The sequence below is a fragment of the Drosophila serrata genome, unplaced genomic scaffold, assembly GCF_035046125.1.
Source record: "Drosophila serrata isolate PLE 108 unplaced genomic scaffold, ASM3504612v1 contig_272, whole genome shotgun sequence".
Lineage (NCBI taxonomy): Eukaryota > Metazoa > Arthropoda > Insecta > Diptera > Drosophilidae > Drosophila > Drosophila serrata.
In genome coordinates this window covers 8,203,249-8,222,287 of record NW_028257170.1, presented here as the reverse complement: position 1 = coordinate 8,222,287, position 19,039 = coordinate 8,203,249, and the positions used below count along the sequence as shown (strand labels likewise).

The window sequence follows — 19,039 nt, the reverse complement described above, 5'->3', positions numbered from 1 at the left end:
TACAAAGATTTCTTCGAAGTCTTTTTCAGCAGAGTTTTCTTTAAATTAGCCTTCTTAATTAGTTAGGAAAATAAGAACTATGACAACTTTCATCGAATGTTTTGCCTATTTTTAAGTAATTACTTCTTAAACATATTTACAAATGACATTTTATTTAATTAAGAGTTTAATTTGGTAAAAAATAAAAAAGTTTTATAGTTCATTTAAATCTTAATTTTGAAATGGAGAATATATAATGCTAAAAACCCATTTCAATGCAACTTAAGAGTTCAAATTCGATTTCATTTCTCAGATCATTCATCACATTTTGGTTTTTCACTTTGTCACTCGCATTTTCCCGCCACTGAATCACCTCTCCCCTCCCCCCCTTAAGAACCTCCCTCTCTCAAGGATGATGCCGCCGTCTGAGTGACTGATCCACAAATATTTGTATTCATTTCATAATAATAATTCAGCAAACGCTGGCAACATTGTCTGTGGGCATGGGACGCACTGCAGGTGACCTTCGGTCGGCGCAGCATGACACACAGAGAGAGAGAGAGAGAGAGAGAGAGAGAGAGACCACCAACCCCCCTTGAAATGCCCCACCTCCGCCTCTGACCAATTGCAAGTGCACCGAATAAATGCGACCTTGTTCCACACTGCAAATCTGTGCACGGAGCTCTCTAGCTGTGTCCAGCTGTGTGACGTCGCGTAATTGCAAAAATAAAATACAAATAGTAAAAATAGTAAAATTTAAAATAAAAAAACAAATCACAAAAATGGGTAACGAGTGTAAAGTGTCAAAGTCAACGCAGTAAATGCAATTTAAAGAGTTCAACTGGTAGCTTATGTGTATGAGTGTGTGCAAATTGCACAAGATTACGCATACGCAGTGGTGTCCCTCGTCAATTGTTTTATGTTCCTTGGGCTTGGCTCATTCATTCTCCCGCGGGTCCACAACTTTGATGACATTTGCCTTTGTAGTCGATCCATGCCAGGGCTCCTCTATATATATATACATATATATATATATTCCCATATCCCCAGGCTTTGCAGTTTTCGCAGCTATTTACAGATTTCCCACAAGTTCGCCCGCCCTCTCAGACAATTCATTCTTGGTGGGCGGGGTTAGCTTTCAGTGTGTGTGTGTGTGTGTGTGTGTGTGTGTGGTTGAGGGAGTGTGCTAAGCTCACAGTCATAAACAAGTCAACGCAACATGTCCGATTAGTAGTGCAACCACCGACTGGCATTCGTCACCCAGTGCCTAAGCCTAAGATGCAAACTCTAATCTGCACTCTAAGAAATAAATCTATGTGCATATCCTTAACAAGAATACTAATAATGGGAATGAAAAATAAGATTTTCAAGCAGATACGACTTGGAATTAGCCACTTAAATGCAAGAGATTTGATCTATTTGTATGGGTTTATAAAATTAATGAATGAAAATAAGCGAAAAACTAGAAAATAACTACAAGAAATTTGAAAGTTTCAATTAAATTATGATAGATTAGTAAGATAAACCTATAACAAATGTATTGTCCTTTATAACTTAAATTAGAAATCAGCTTCTAAAATATTAAGATCTTGTGGAGTTCTAAAGAAAACCTCTCTAGGTGCAGATAAAATTTAAAGGTTCTATTCTTTTCAAATACAATATGGAATAAATTAAATTTAATTGTAACCAAATACACATTTATTCTATAATTTTAAGTAAAACTATTAGAGCCTATTCCCCTTATAATAAAAAGTTACATAAAATAACTAAAATTTAATTTTGAAACCAATTCAAAACCTCTTGTGTTATGTGCACTTTAAGAAATAATTTTAAATTAAATTTTTTTCAATAAGTTTCTTTCAATATATTTACAAGTATAACTTCTTCGTTTAATCAAATATGAAATCTCTCTTATACTATATTGAATATAATAAGCTCTATGAAAGAAGCCCTACTTTTCTGAGTGTAGCTAGCTTCTATTGGCGCTTTTTGTTCGCTGCTCTGCTCAGCTCGGTCACATTTGCTTGCATTACGAAATAATTGTAAAGCGCACGTCACTTTTCTATAGGCCTTCGTCTGTCTATCCGCTCGCTCTCTCCATATAGCCATCCCCCTCTGTCCCCTGTCCCTGCCTCTTTCTTCTCACAGATCCCTCCAAACAGTCTAGTGTGTGTGTGTGTGTGAGTGTCCCTTCCCCCCTCCGTTAGTATCCACCACTTGGGCCATTCATGCGAAAGTCGTCAGCGCCCATTCACGGCCTGTCCCAGTCACACACTCAGCGAAAAAGTGCCCTCGAAAATCATGATTAGGGGCGCTTGATTGGCGTCAGTTTGGGATCTTGACAATGTACATTGGGAAAAATACTGCAGAACTACCTGAGAGAAATTAACTTGACGAGATATTTGAGAGATAAGAAAATGGTTTGAATAGTTTTTTATGAATAAGTTAAGAAAAACTTTTAGAGTTTAGCGGAAAATATTTATTCAGTTATCTAATAAAACAAAGAATAAAAAAATATATTTGAAAGAGTTTCTAACTGAATATATAATATATATAGATATTAATGATATACGAATCCAGCTAAGGACATTTTGTTTGACAATAGTGTAAGGAAGACTTTTAAGTAGCAAGCTTAGGGAGCAATATTAATTTATTAAACTTATAAAACTAAGAATAAACACATATATATTTTAAAAAGATTCTAGATGAATATATTATATATAAACTAGAATGATATTAATCTGAATCCGAAACAATAGTGTAAATAAGACTTTTAGGTATCAAGTTTAAACTACAATATTAATTTATATAATATAACTTTGAATAAATATGTATTTTAAATATTTTAATAATAATATGCAATATTTTAAAGATTTAACACGTGTTGGTATAGTTTCTTTTAGAAAACATTATCTTTAAGTTCTTAAAACGTTTTTTTATTATTTTTAAGATGATTTCTGCAATCTATTTGAAACAATGAATCTTTTTTAGGCTCTCTAAATACTTTTCTTCCAGTGTCCGTCCCAGTTGAAGACCCGTACATGGAGCCGCTTCCCGGACCCGGCTTGGAAAAGCTAGCTTTAGCTTTACCCTGGTTTGGGCTTTATGTTTTGGCGCCCAGCTCTGCCGCTGCCGCTGTTGCAGTCGCTGTCTCCGCCTCTGTCTCCGCCTCTGCCACTGCCTCTGCCTCTGTCGCAGTTTGGCGCTTGTTTGCCATTCAAAATCCGTTCAGACTTTGTGTGCACATCAAGTGTTGCCCTCTCGCTTCGGCATTACATTTGCATATAGTACTATCTCTGTCGGCCTTTCTTCTGCCGCCTTTGCCCCCCTCTCCCTCCCCCTCACCGAGTCCCCTCTCCACCACTCACTGTGCACTAGTTGACGTTTTCTATTGTGGCTTCATTGTTGAATAGAAAAAATGTGCAAAATAGTAACAAAAAAAAAAAAGGAGAAGAAGAAAAAAAGAAAATAGCAAAACATCTACCCCCTGCTCGTCGCTCATCCTCCCCCCCGTTCCCTTACCCTGCGCTTCCCTTTAGTGACACACGCATGCCTCTTGTTCGGCTTGCAGCTTCCCTTAGAACTCCCCTCGGTCACGCCTACACAAGGAGAAAATATCTCCAAAAATCTGGTCATTAATTAAAGAATTTAAAGCTTAAAAGTATGTGCTAAATATATGTATTCTTTTAGAATGAAGAAGCATTCAATTTGAGGCTACAACATAAATATTTTAAAAACAAAACTTTGCATTCTAAGTTCTTTTCTTTAATGTTCCTGAATCTTAACATTAACTTAGCTTAGAGATTTTCTTTTTTTACTAAAATCTACTTATTTAATAATTTTTTTTCCGTAATTTCTTTCTGTGCATTTACCCATCGCCATCATCATCTCCGCTGCGTGGACTTGCCGCTTACATGGAAATAAAAGTGCAGATCTTGTAACTTTAGTAATTTTTCACATGACAAATTATGTGAGCAGCGACAAAGCGGGAAGTGGTGGGTGGTTGGGGGGAGGGTCGGCCGAAGGGAGTTGCCTGTCGAGAGGGCAACAAGAGGGGCATGTATGGAGATACACACACCCAAGCCAAGAGACACACACACACACACACATAACTCACACACTTAGGCGGAGAGTCTATCCAAAAGGTGCCGAGTTGTGGCATTTTGAAAGCGGACAGTCCGCATTATGCAACAATGTGGCGCCTGCAACGGCTACTGAATTTATTAAATAAGTCAGACATTAAAGTTGGACTAAGCTTAAGCTTTAAATATTTTTAAACAGAAAAGAAAGCTATAATAACTAGTTTAAGTTTTTAATAATTTAGAATCCATTATACGAAGTTGCTGAGCAGATAAATAGAAACACGATACAAATAAATCATTTAAATATTTATTTTAATTAACTAAGTGTAATAAAATAATACTTAAACCTTAAAGTTCCTACTATAAATAAACAATGTTTGCTTTACTTATTTTCCAAGCAAACCCTTAAGCTCTGAGAAACACTTAATCCTTTAATTCATAAATACCTGCCACACTTTCCCCAGAAACACACACACAAAAAGATAGACATAAACACAGACAACAAACTGCCCGACATCCTTAGCATCCCGTAACAGCTCCGTAATAGTTTTAACCTTTTATAAAACGATTTTTCCAAGCTGTTAAGACCCAGACTACAAACCAATGCACATTTCATTATTCAGCCTTCCCTCCCCCGCCTTTGGCTCGGTGGGAGTATCCACAAAAACCTCTGGACAATTTGACTCCCGCAAAGCCCGAAAGCAACAGAAGCGGCGACAGCAGCAGCAGCAACATCCCAACAAAGGCAAATCCCTATCCCTATCCCTATCCCTATCCCTATCCCTATCCCTATCCCTATCCCTATCCCTATCCCTATCCCTATCCCTATCCTGATGACTATCATGTGCGGCTATGGCTATCAACAACATCATCAAAATGCACCAACATCCAACAGTAGCATCAGCAGCAACAAAAAGAATGGGAATAAGAATTTCCAGAAAGGGAGGTAGTAGGGGGTACAGAAGGGACAGAAGGACTGCAATTGCTTCGTGGTTTCAACCTTTTCAGCATGAGATCGCATGGCATGGGCATGGGGAGATGCTGAGGAGGGAATAGTGCTGGTCACAAGAACTAAAAACTAAAACGCATCGAGAGAGGCAAGTCGCATAGAGACACTGGTCCCAAATATTAATGCTAAATGGGTTTCATTTTTAAAGTTTAGCTTTGAGTTAATAGATATTTACATTAAATTTTGTAAAAAAGAACAAATTTCGCTTTGGCATCTATACGGAGAGAGGAGTACATGTCGTATACTTAATATTTTGATTTCAGGATAATAAAAATTAATACGCAATGTGTGCTTACCTTAACTTAACTTTAAGTTAAAGAATTTGATAAATATTTAAATAATATTAAAAAACTGAAACACTTTTGGATTTGGCTTTTTACGAAGAGAAGCATACATGTCGTACACTTAATATTTTGATTTCAGGATAATAAAAATTGTGTATAAGCAATGTGTTACATTAACTTAGTTAAAGAATTTTTAAAATATTTAAATGGAAATTAATAACCATGAATAAATTTTGATTTGGATTTTGTACGGAGAGAAGCATACATTTCGTATACTTCATATTTGAAATTTAGGATAATATATATTGCGTATACGTAATAAGTGCTTACTTTAACTTAACTTTAAGTTAAAAAAAAATTATAAATAGTTAAATTAAATTTTATAAAAGAGGACAAAAATTTCGGATGTCATTTGTAACAAGAGAAGAATACATGTCGTATACTTAATATTTGAATTTTTTGATAATACACATTGCGTATACGCAATGTGTGCTTACTGGGAAATATGATTCTTAGACTAAGAAAATAGTAGAACGTCCTAAAATAAGTAGTATTTTTTTATTTTATCTTATAAATATAATTATAAATAACATTAAACTCGCTTTTATCTCCAAGGTTTATATCTCTTAAAATTACTTAATCATTCTGTATATATTAACTCTTAAAAATCTCCAAATATCATAATTAATTTCCCATTTTTTTCTGTGCAAAATTAGAACTAAGAAAAATAGTTTGTAGGAGGCCTTCATTCTGGAGCCGGCGAGTTGTAAATATGTAGAGCCGGGCCTCGTCGCATAAATATGCCGTCGACAATTGTCTGAGACATTCGAAGGCCCGGCCCATGGTGAGTGTGTGAAAGCGACACACGGGGCACTAGGGGGTTAAGTGGGAAAAGGGGTGGGGGGTTCATATGGTAGAGCGAGAACACGCAAAACAGAGCAGAAATGTGAATGTGGGAGCAGGGCGGAGGAGCGGAGAAGCGAAGCCGGGCAGAGCGGTAAGCGAACCTCAGACAAAGCCAGCCAACGGCGGCTAAAAATGTTGGCCGAGCAGCAGCGGCAAATGTTTTATGTAGCACCCACTGAGAGAGATAGCCATGGGAGAAGTGCAGAACTAGAGTTACAGTGGTTTAAATTGAGAATTACGCACATTTTAATAGCTTAGGGAGTTAAAAAAGATACATTTATTAAACGTATTTTTAATGGTATTAAAGTATAATAATTACAACTATTAAAATCTAAGCTACCGATGAACGAATATTCTAAATATATAAAATATATAAAATAAAAATATTTACAGCTAATTAACATATATTAAGTATTTTAAGGTTTTTAAAAATGAGTTGTTAATAATTTAATACACATTTAAGATATTTTTAAAGTGTCTTTAAAAAGTATTAAATCATAAAAATTACTAATACATTTTCTTTTTAATTTTTAATTTTCTTAGTATTGCAACTACTGAGTTTTGTCACAATTTGTATTAATTTTAACAATTTATTATAATAAGAAAAGCTAACTAAATAAAATAAATTAGTTGCAAGCATTGAATAAATTCTTTATTTAATTTGTTTAACATTTCACATTTTTACATTAGTTTTCCTAATTTTTCGTATTTCTATTCATAAAATATTATTTCCCCAAGACAATGCTTTTTAATAACCAAAGATATTTATATTACAAATAATAATTATTATTACTATATTAAAAGCTCAGATTAATTCAGTAAACAACGCAGCCTAACAAAATCATAAATAATTATTATCAATAAAAAAATACAATGCCTTATTAACATACTATAGTTATTATTCTATAGTCATCTTCAACTTGAACTTCTTAATGAATATAAGTTTCTTAATGAAAAAACTTTGAATAATCTATAAAAGAAAATCCTAAAACAATTTCCAAACAATGAAAATGCACTGAAAACGATTTGCATATTATTCCACTGTGAAATGAGTGTGTTTGTGTGTGTGTGCTTGGGTGGGTGTGCAAGCGTATGTGTGCTTGATGGTGTGCGTAATGCGAATGTGCACGAAAAAGCGTAATAGAAAAAGAACTTTACAGTTGCATCGATTTAATCGTGCGGAAAGCTAAATATGAAGGAGGCAACAGAGATAGCGGGAGGAAAGGGAAGAAGTAAAAACTGCGTCTGGAGCATCGATGGGAAGGGGGGCGGCGAAGTGGGTGGCAGTGGGTCAACGAGGGAGCTGCGGGTGGAATGAGATTGAGGGGCAGTGGCACAGCCTAAATTGGGATACGCTTCGTTCGGCTCGGCTCATTTAAAGCAATTCTACTCTGCTGCAAACACAAACACAATTACCAGTACATGCAATTTATAATGAATGCTTTAAGGGAGGGACAACTGAGGGTTGGGGGGAGGGAGGGGGGCATTGAGCGGGTCCGGGAGGCCGTAACCCGCTGCACTTTGCGGTTCAAAGGATGCATTGTGGCCGCGTCTGCGATACAGATAGCAAAACTTTTGCGTTGCCTTTCCTCCGTCCGTTCCACTTGGTTCCGTTCCTCTTTATTTCGCATTTCTTTTACCCGTTTATCGTCTTATATTGCATAACATACGCCCAGATTTTAAAAGATGTTATTATGGTGGGGGGAGGGGGGGGGTTTGGGGAAGGGGAGAGAGGGGTGGCAGAGCTGGGCGTGGGTCGACAAACAGGCGACCAATATCATGTTTGGTACACAGGAAAAAAATTGTGAAGGGAGATTATATAAAGCAAAATTCAAACTTAGGATGTGCAGATAATAATTAAGGCTTAAAATGCTTACACTAATATTTCAAAAATGTTTATATTTGTTTATTTTATAAAAAAATATTAAAGAACAATATATTCCAAGTTCACCAAAAATATCAAAACCAGTATTGAAACAAAATATAGGCAATAATTAATGCTTAGGTAGGTAAATTGCTTAAGTAGGTTTATATAAAATATTAATATTTCTAGGAAAGTTTCTTTATATTTCATACAAAATCAAATTCAACAAAATATCAAAATTTGACTTCAATAAAAACTTGTTCACTAGGTAGTCATCAGTTGGGAATTATAATAAAAAAAAAGGTTTTTTCTAAGCTTTAAACGGTGTTCTCTTATATTCTGAATTTGGATATTGGAAATAGTTGTGTGTTTAAAAAAACTTTAAAACACTTAATTACATTTACATAACATGTTTAAGAAGATCACCAGGTCAATATTTGTGCTAAATTCTTGCACAAATTATTTACAAGTAATTTTTAAAGTTAAAAATGATTTACAAACAATTTTCAATGCCAAGAATTGATTCTATGTATTTAATGTCATCTAAAAACCATGAAAATAAATATATATTAATAAAATTACTAGTTATATACATTTACTTATAAAACAAACTTGTTATTTGGACTTCCAGAATCAACATAATTATAATTTAATCCCAAATTATGTGAAATTTCTTCAAGTGCATCCACCTACAACTCCCATCCCGTAACGTCATTTTCTAATGGCGGCTTATACTTCCTAACCGAAAAGAGTTTACTTTTTATTCCGCTGCCAAAAGTTATGACTGCATTTAGCAGAGGGAAAACTTTCTTAGCCTTGCATTGATTTCAAAAGAGAAGGAAAATATATAAACACACACACATGTGCTGCTACTTCCCGAAGAGTGTGTGTGTGTGTGTTGGAAGAAATGTACTTTTAGGCCAAGTATTGTGCTCGAAATACCGTCCAAATAGCCGTCAGCCCCTCACACCACTCTGCCACTCCGTTTTAATCGAACTGTTTACTTAAAAGTGCAACTAAAGCAAATGAAAAGTTTTCTTTTTCAACGTGTCAGACTCCAAGAAGATTGTAAATTGAATTTTGATAATGTCAATCCAGAAAAGTTTTTGCAATTTCTGCGGTTTAAGTGGATAGTTTCCCAGTACCATGTCCACGACTCACTACTGCTACACTTGTATATGTGCACATAAGTTCATTGCAAACAAAAAGAGTAAATTTACATACGCACAATGCATGGAAACATAAGCCCAAACATAACTCACACACCAACAAGCATTTAAATCCCATTGAGAGACCATATTTTGCAATTTGTTAACATATTTAAAGGACTTTTATGCCAGCCAACCGGACAACTGTTGACTTTTTGCACAATCACAGGTTGATTCCCTGCAGTATTGCCAATAAACGATCACCGGGAGCAGTGTTAATAATTGCTAGATATGTGACTCTAGCTTTTTTTTTGGCAAAAAATCAGTAAAAGATTATGATTTAAAGGTTTACATTAATTGAAAATGAAATTGAAATTTATAGATATTTACATTAAATGTTATAAAAAAGAAAAAGTTTCAGCTTGACGTGTGTACAAAGTGTGGCATACAGGTCGTATACTTAATATTTATATTTCAGGATTAATACGCAATGTGTTCTTGCGTTAACTTAACTTTGAGTTACAGAAATTGATTAGCATTCAAATTAAAATTTAAAACAATGAAAAAATTGTTATTTGGCTTTTGTACGAAGAAAAGCATACATGTCGTATACTTAATATTTTTATTTCAGGATTAATATACATTGCGTATACGACATGTTTGCTTACTGGTAAATATGATGCTTAAACTTATACAATTATACTCTGTAAATTGTCTTTATAAAATAAAAATCAGATTGTAAACAAAAAAATATAATTTTGGGGATGTTATTCCTATGGAAATATTACAAAAATTTTAGTTTAAAAGCCTTTCTAATATATTACTATTTTTTAAGCTTTAACAAATAATTAAAAACAAATAATACGAGGTCTTATACTTAAAAAATATGCTTTAATGTCCTATTAATTTATTGAACTTAAACTATTATTTTCCCTTTCATTAAATATGTATGAAAGTTAGCTAATTTTTTGCAACTCTGACAAAACACTTAGGAAACGGATGTATTCAGGAAATTGTTTTTGTTTGAGTGGTGTTGAAAAACAGAATCCGCCCGGTATATAGTTTTTTAACACATTTAGATATATTGTACTCCTTTTCAAACAATACAAATTAAAAATAAATAAAGTGGGAATTGAATTTTAAATGCCTTGCCAATCTGTTAATATTTTTTTGAACTTTGATAAATAATAATAGATATACAATATGTATACCTATGTCTTATCAATTGTTTTATCATCAACTACCATTCTCACTTTCATTTAAAATTCAAACAAAATGAGCTGATTTTTGTGCAACTCTGAAAAAACACTTAGCAAACGGATGTTTTGAGGAAATTGTTTTTGCATGAGTGTTTGTTGTTTGGCCGTAAAACAGAATCCGCCCGGGAGTGATGCTAACAAACAAAGCTGGCACTTTAAGCTAATGGCTGTCCTAGAGTCAAATTGCCGCAGGCCTCATTATGCATACAAAATGAAAGCTTATTGGCCGAACGGATGGAGGGAAAGGCGGCATACAAACACCCGGGACAGAAAGCACGGATATGCCAAAAATGGCAAACCGGTGCACGGAATATGGACAACGGACAACGGACAGCGGACAGCGGACAGCGGACAACGACAATGACAGTTGCGTTTACGTTTACGGGGAAACAAACAAAACTACGGGCAATATGAAAGTGCGCACACAACGGCACAAAATCATTTGAAAGCAATTATATCTGGCGATTGCATGACAAGGAGAAGGACGTGGGGCCAACGGCACTGGATCTGGCACTGGGAATGGGTCATTCCGTGCTCCAAGCACGGCGTATACAATGAATCAATTTACGGTACGTAACAAAGCCGCAATTACAAGCGGACGACAGAGACCGAGAAACAAAACGACAATTATGAAAAGAGCAGCGAGTGCAATTGCAATCCCAATTCCACTGACAGTTGTCGATGCATTGCAATGCACAAATTTTTGGGGGCACGCTAAATGACGCAGGGGCCTGGACCGATTTTTTTTCTCTCCCCTCCACCTATTTTCCCCTCCTCATTTTCTCGCTTTTCGCCTGCATTTCTTGTTGCATTCTGCCCAGTGAGTTTTTCCCCAAGACCCCGCGTGTCAGTTCTAATGGATAATTGTCGGACTCGCATGCCCGTTGGCAAGGCATTTCGTTGGTCGTTGCGAAAAGGGTAGCCTGGGGGGAGATTAGCGATTCGAAGGGGTTGGACGGAAAACCACCCTTTCGGCACTTGTTGATTCCACATTTGGGTTAAATCATTTGACACGAAGGCGGAACTAAGTCAACCTAATTAGTTTTACCAAGGCTTTTGTTTTAGATTTTCATTTCTGTTAGTAAATAAAGAGCTCGAAAGGGAAAATTACTGGGAATTTATACTTAAATAAATGCTTGAGATGCTTTAAATTTAAGGGATAAAGCAGATATTTATTAAGTAATAAGATTTGGCTTTATAATATATATGGTTTCTTTATGAAAATTTAGAGTAAATTATTTTATTGTATGCCTTATAACTTTCTTAGAAACTGTTGGTTTTCAAACTTTTATGGAATATATATATCTAAAAATTATATAAATTCCTTAGTACGCTTAATAAATTTAATAAATATTATATATATTCTTAATGGAACGATTTTTTAATCAATATTTAACCAACTTAGCAAAATATTAAAGCTCAAGACAAGGCCACTTTTATTACAAAAGAAGACTATGTTGCTTGAACTAAACTTTTTACTTAATCCTTACGATCAATATAATCGTTAACTAGACTTTAATAATAATACTGTCCTGTTTTTGATTATTCATTTTTTTATTATAAACCATTTACAACCAATAAACTCTCCATTGCATCATAAAAGGTATCAAACTGATCGATCACTCCACTAAAAACGATCTCGCTCACTCGATGTTTGCTGCTTTTGCACTAAAAATACTTTGGCAAAGTGAATTGTATTAATAGCAGGGCATTTATTTAGTTATTTCAAAAGTTTTGTTTTGTTTTTATTTTCTTATTTTACTTATTTTCTTTCGCCTTTGTGTTTATTTACTTTGCCATTTTGCGCTTTGCATTGCATCTAGCGAATCTTTTTGCTGTTTTGTTTTTTATGTATTTTATTTTTTGTGGGCCCTTCAAAAGATTTATAAAGTTGCCAAAAGAGTGGGAGTGTAGGGGGGAGCGAGGTGGGTGGGCGGCCTGCAGGGGGCGGGACGGGAGCGTTCAAAATTACTGAGCCGTGGCGATCGCCGCGGCAGTCAACGAAACTGTGAATGGAATTGTATTCGCATGTTTTCAACGATATTCGCCAAGTTGCACAACAAAAATAGAGAAAGATGCAGATACTCTGCCTAGGCTACAGATACAGATACGGATAGTTGTGGCACGGAGATGCGGATGCATCTGTATCTGTGAATCTGGGCAGCGTCATCAAAAGGTATTTTGCATTAATTCAAGATTTATGCATTCAACATTCGCTAGGTGCTGCATTTCCCATTCGCATCGCCACAAGACTTTTACCTAACTTCGATGCAGCCAGTTAGTGATGGGAAAGATACCTAAGATAATGGTATAATATATATTTGATTATATAGATTAAGCTATGTAGGCTTAAACCTTTTTTTGGAGACTTTAAATTTGTATAAATGGTATAGGAAATTATACTTCGTTAGAAAACAGTGAAGTTGTTAAGATTGTACCTAAAAATAATTTTATAGTTCAATTATTTAAATTCATGGTTAATCTACGTTTAATAAACAAACATTTTTAAAGACTTCCTTCATAGTAATAAATTCATTTCAAATGTAAAATTCATCCTATAAATATAACAATAATGGTTCAGCCCTTCTCCGCGCTTCTCAAACATTTTACAACAGTAAGGTAATATAACAGTTATAGTTAAGCCCTTTTCCGCAGTTTTCATAATCATAAACTTGGATAGTAATTAAGGTTTATGAAATAAATTCAACAACCATTATTATAAGATATTAACTCAACGTTTCGATCATCATTTCATTTGAGAAAACCCAAGTGGAAAAGTAGGAAATCAGTGCCTAGGTACTGATACTTTACATCACTGACTACAGTGGCAATAGTTGCACCAGTGGCTGCTGCTGCTTCTGTTGCAGTTGCAGTTGTTGCACCTGCCAACATCGTCGGAGCTCAGCGAGCAGCAGGTGATCCATTTCTTTTATCCGGTGGCCTCCGCTTTCCCGCCACGAGAAAAATATGGCAAGGGATTGTTGGTGAAGGGAAATGTAAGGGGCGGGCCAGCCTATTTTTGCCCCGTGTTGTTGCGAGTTTGCCAAACTAATGCAAAAAGACAAGAAGAGCTGCAATCAACATCCGCGCAGCTCCCTGCTCTCCTTTGTGGAGTGCTGAAATTCACTTGGGTTATACAATTTGCAGCATTTCGATAATAGATATATTTATACCCGTACATCTATGTGGATGTATATGCATGAACTGCATAATTTATGGGCATTGCGTGTTCAATGGATTGCGACGACTGTTCGGGCCATATGGCTGTACCTATAGTATGTCTCCTCTCTCTCTGTCTATTTTCTATGTCTCCCAGGTTTTCCCCCTAATGGGGTTTCGGGTGGAAGCTGCAGATGGAGAGATGAAATTATGAACGGATTATCCGATCTAGTTTGGCGTACAGCCCTTCTCGGCGCTTCTCACAAAGTTCACTTACGTGGGACTAAAGCTAACTTTGTAACATCAGTTTTTATTTATTTAATTCAATTGTATAAATACGATAATTGTAATTGAATATGCCATTCAAATTATACAACACATTCTTTATATTAGTGGCACAAAAAGGTCTAAACTTATATCGAGTTTAAATTAATTTAAAAACATAAAACATTGTTCAGATAGTGTTGTTTGTTAGTTTAAAGTGCATAAAAATAAATTGCATTTAGATTTCGGTTTAATGTGTTATAATAACCACAAACCAACTCTATTTATTTGCAATAAATGCTTGGCGAAAAAACCAGCTGAATTTTAAACAAAGCTATTTCGTTTAATTAATGGATAATCACTTTTAAATTGAACTGAAATCTGAGCGGGGGTATAATATTAATATACAATTTAATATATGATAATTAGGTCATATTATTAAGCTAAATACAAATTGTAATATTCATGGCTTTAATAAAAATGAGCGTAATGAATTATTTTTTATATTTATAATATTCCACAAGTTTCTGTCTCTTATTAATTTGTAAAACTTTTCAATCTCAATTAGATGCTTCATTCAGAATTAATCGATTTGCGCGCTCTTTTCCATAATTTGTTCACTTTATAGGCTGCGTCAAAAGTCCGTACCCACTTCCATTCGAATCATTACCTTCAATCAAACCACTTGACTGCCAATCACCGGATCGCCCATTTGTTTGTCTGACTTTGTGATGGCAAAAAGTGCCCCCGCCTCAGACCCAAAAAGCCAACCCAAAGTCCCAAAGCCGATGCAAATTATCAGCAATGCAGCTCGCAATTAATCTGCTGCATATGACACCGCAATCACAACTTAACCCATTTTGGACCGGCACCAGCGCACAAGTGTATAAATGTTGGATGAGGGAGGGAATGAAGGCACTGGATGCTGGGCAATCGGACTGATAATAAACTGTAGCCGGAAGGATGGAAGCGGGGACGAAAACAGTAACTGCATTGCACTAAAGCACTAAGCCGAATGGCTTTAATTGAATTTTGATGTCCTTGGCAAATTGTTTTCTAATTAGTTTCGCAGACTTGGATCCCCAGCTGGGCCTGCGCGTCCATTTCTGGCCAGTCCTGGCCAGTTCCGGCCCTCGTTGACATAGAAAAACTTTCTGTCAACAACTCTAACTGCCTTGACACTACTCCCCAAGCTACGCTATGCTCCATTCCCCATTTTCCTTCCGGCGTCCTGCACTTCAATAATGACAAACTTAAAACTTAAACAATTAATGCCACGTCCACGACCTCAAACTAAATAGAAAAAAAAGTTGGTAACTGGTTAACTTGCTTTTAAACAACGAAGTTTGCATGCTCTTTGGAAGCACAATAACTGAAACTCGTCTGGAAATTTATATTTCTGTGCCTCTCCTAGTCTTTTGAGCCTTTCTCGGCGCTTCTCAAAGAGTTAACTTAAATGGGCAAAACACACCTTTCGCTGCGCTTCTCAAAAAATGTACTAGCTTGGGACAATTTTATAGGTTTTATATGAAGACTTTGCTGACTTGGTTTTGTAAAGAGTATAAAGGGTACTTACCCGGGATCATTGGGCACCTCCGACGGCGAGCAGGGTCCCAGCTCCACTTGCTGCTGCTGCTGTTGCTGCTGCTGCTGCTGCTCAATCTTGATGTCCATGTTGGGGTTTTAACTTGGGATTGAGATTGACTGGGAGTTCGAGAGCTGATGCTTTGGGGAGCGGGGCTGTTGTCTGGGCTGTCTGCACGGCTGCTACTCTATAATTGTTGCTCCAACGCCTTCTGCTTGCCGGGCATCGAGAACTGCGCGGGGAGGCTGAGTGTTTCTGTGTGTGTGTGTTATATGGTTGTGGTGTGTGTTATGTGAGTGAGTGTTGGTTGTGGACGGGGGGATGCTGCTTCTACAAGTTGGCTAACAAAGTGTTCCCTTAATCATTGGCCACGTTGGCTGCTAGTTGGCTATTCGATTGGCTCCAGGATTCCTTGATTTCCATTTGGCCTGTCTTTTGCTTTTCCCCACGACGATTTTTCACTGAATTCTATTTTGGTTTTCCTTTGGGTTTCCTTTTAGCGTTTGGCTTTGCTGTTTTGTTAATAATTGTTTTTGGTTACATTGCACACTTTGAATCACATTTCTTGGTTGTTGTTTTAGTTGTTTCGTTTTGCAGGCCACTTTTGGTTTAGTTATTATTGTTTATTTTATTTTTGGTGTGTTGTATTATATTTTAATTTTGGTATTCTTTAATTATTATTTGGTATTTAGGTTTTAAGTTTTAGAAACGTTGCGTTAACTTTTGTTGTTGATTTTTCAATTGATTTAAAGGCAACATATTACGGCAAAGATCTGTTTTGTTTTGTTTTCGGGCGAAAAATTAATTAAATTGCAATTTTAAACTTTTGCCAGGGGAAACTTTTTGAAAAGCCAATTTTCCTCCCTTTCACAGCTGCTACTGTTGCTGCTGTGATTTCCCATTTACCCAATATTATCCTCCGCAAACCCCCCGTAAAATGCAATGATTCGCAACGAACAATCGTAAAATGCAAAACAAAAAAAATAAAGGAAAAAAATAATGCAATGAGAGTGAGTGGGTGGCAGGTGTAAAGGGCGGTGGCATTGAGTAGGAGGAGTGACGAAAGTGACGGCTGAGTGACAATTGGGATGCTATACTGCAAGTGGAAAAAGATCTTAGCTTCAAAGCAAATTCTCCTCACTAACGTCAAATGAAATTATCAAAATGAGAAATAGAAAGTCAGTCTTCTATGGCCATAAATAAATAATTTTAAAGTAATCGGAACTAAGCTAAATAAAACTAGGTAAAATTTAAGAGACTATTCGAATTTATAATTTCTTAATTTTAGTGCATTTGATTTCATTTTTATTGATTGGTAATATTTTCTAAATAATATTTATTTTATTGATTTTAATCAAAAAAAAAAATTTCAATTCGCAGAAAAAAAAAATGTCCACAAACTTTCCATCATGTTACGTTTTTAAGATCACTAAAAGAAAAAAAGTATAAAACAAAACAAACCCATTATAAATATTAAATTTCAATTATAGTAAATCTATATAATCTTTTTAAAGTTATACCTATTTCCAAACAATTTTTTTCTATTTAGTTTAAAGGCCGAAAATGCTAGAAACCCATTTTTATTGCTGGGAACTTTTTGTTGTTAATGCCATTATTTGCCGTTTCTTTCTCCCTCTCTTCTTTTTAATTCCTCCTATTTTTTACGTTTTTTTTTTTTTGCCTTTTTGCATTTGCTGTGTTTAATACGCGCCTTGATCTTTCGCACACCCACAATTACAACAACAACAAATAATAGGGAAAGCGATAGAGTGGAAGAGAGATGAAGAGAGAGGGAACATTGCATGCAGTGACTCCCTCAACAATAACAACAACAGCAATGTAATAACGCGCAGCATGCAAGCTTTCACAAACAGACACTCACACACACATACGAGCGATTGCCCGTAGAGCACACACACACACGCAAGGGAACATGCACCGTTACAACGAGAGCAGAAGTTAACTGGCGGCAGCAACAAACACGTGACCCGACAATTGCGACAATTGGCAGCACAAAATAAACGAAAATAAAACAAAACAAAAAAAAATAACTGAAAATAAACGAAAATAAAACTACAAATGTGCGGCCGGCTAGTGATCGCCGATAGAGGGCGCCCTCTCCATTGATTGCTAATAATCGAAGGTCCCGTTATGCTGCCAACAGGCAGCCATTTTGTATGTGATCGAGCAAAACCATTTTGATTGGGATTAGAGGAGGAAAAGAACTTATTTAATTATTTTTTTACAATTTTAACTTGTTGGATAATTAGTCAATATTTGTTTATCCAAATTACTTATGTATTACATATACATTTATATTTAGCTTATCACCGACCACTGTTAAGGACTTTACATAATTCGAATATTATTGAAAATATTTGAAGGCAATAGAAATCTATATTCTCTTTTTATAAAAAACCACTAGCTTACTAACAAAAATCTTGGGATAAAATAAACAAAATATTGAATAAACTATTATATAATATTTCTAATCCCGACATTGATGGATTCAAATCATTCAAACAAAAAGATCACTGGAATAGTAAAGCTTTCGTTCCCCCCCTCTGATTTTTCCAATCAGAAATAATTTTGCCGGCCGGCAGCCATTTTGCAGGAAAGATCAACAACAGCAGCAGCTGGAAAGCACAGTGGAAGGGGTGAAGAAGGAGACGCAAAAGAGGGGTCTTAACTTTTTCTATGCACTTGTTATTGTAGTTGTTTGTAATTGTAAATCGAATATGCCGCGCACTTTTATTTGTTTTCCCTTTTTTTTTGTTGTTTTGTTCTTATTTTTTTATATTATATAATCGTCAAATTGCACTCCACACAGCCATCGAGGTAAACAAAATGCAAAATGCCCGCTCTGTTCGGGTGTATATCTCGTTAACTATTCTTTCGTTATTTCTATTATTTATTTCTTGCGCGCACGTGTGTGGGTGTTTTGCACGCACTTCACGGGAACTCAGAAATCGGGACTCGACTCGAGTGGAGGAAAATACGGATTGCAATTATAGTGCAACGACGACGACGGCGGCGGCGGCGGTGGCGTTGATTTATTTTCCCTCTGTGCTGTTTTTCTTCAACTTTTTTTCAGTGCGCGCACACGAACGCGACAACCAACAAGACGACACTGAGAAACGGTACCCCAAAAACACAACTAACGGCCCCAAACGACCGGCGGCAGAGACGCCGGCTGCGCCACGCTGCACTCTCTGGCGGCCGCATTATTGTTGCCTTCCTGAGCAAAGCTTTGCGCCGGCTGCGACGTCGCTGCCGGCAGCGGCAGTTGCACTATTTACCGGCCTGCAGCACATGGCGCATGTACCTCAGCATCACAGCTGATAAGTGATAAGGCCGCTGAGCGGGCAGCGTGAGAGCACGTGAGAGAGAGTGTTCACTAAGCGAGAGAGAGAGTGTTTTTTGCAAAGGGAGCGGCGGTGCGCTCTCTCTTAAATGCTAGCGAGCTTTTAGAAACACACACTGCTCGAAAGGCATGTTGG

General features: G+C 36.2%; 1 protein-coding gene across 13 annotated transcripts in view; it reads right to left on the bottom strand.

Moving 5' to 3' along the window:
- The window catches only part of Rbp6 (RNA-binding protein 6), a 208,851-nt gene extending 190,032 nt beyond the window's left edge, over positions 1 to 18,819 (bottom strand). For 7 of the 13 annotated variants that reach the window (XR_015271841.1, XR_015271843.1, XM_086833449.1 and 4 more), the window contains exons 1-2: positions 18,230 to 18,819; positions 15,531 to 16,312 (exon numbers count right to left, since the gene is read on the bottom strand). Coding sequence is in view for 9 of the 13 variants with exons in the window: in XM_086833449.1 (XP_086689575.1) it covers positions 15,531 to 15,628 (98 nt within the window). In the remaining 4 variants the exon portion in view is untranslated. The remainder of the gene's footprint in view (positions 1 to 15,530; positions 16,313 to 18,229) is intronic. The other 6 variants (XR_015271842.1, XR_015271844.1, XM_086833450.1 and 3 more) reach the window with 1 other exon arrangement.
- Positions 18,820 to 19,039: the final 220 nt, after the last annotated feature.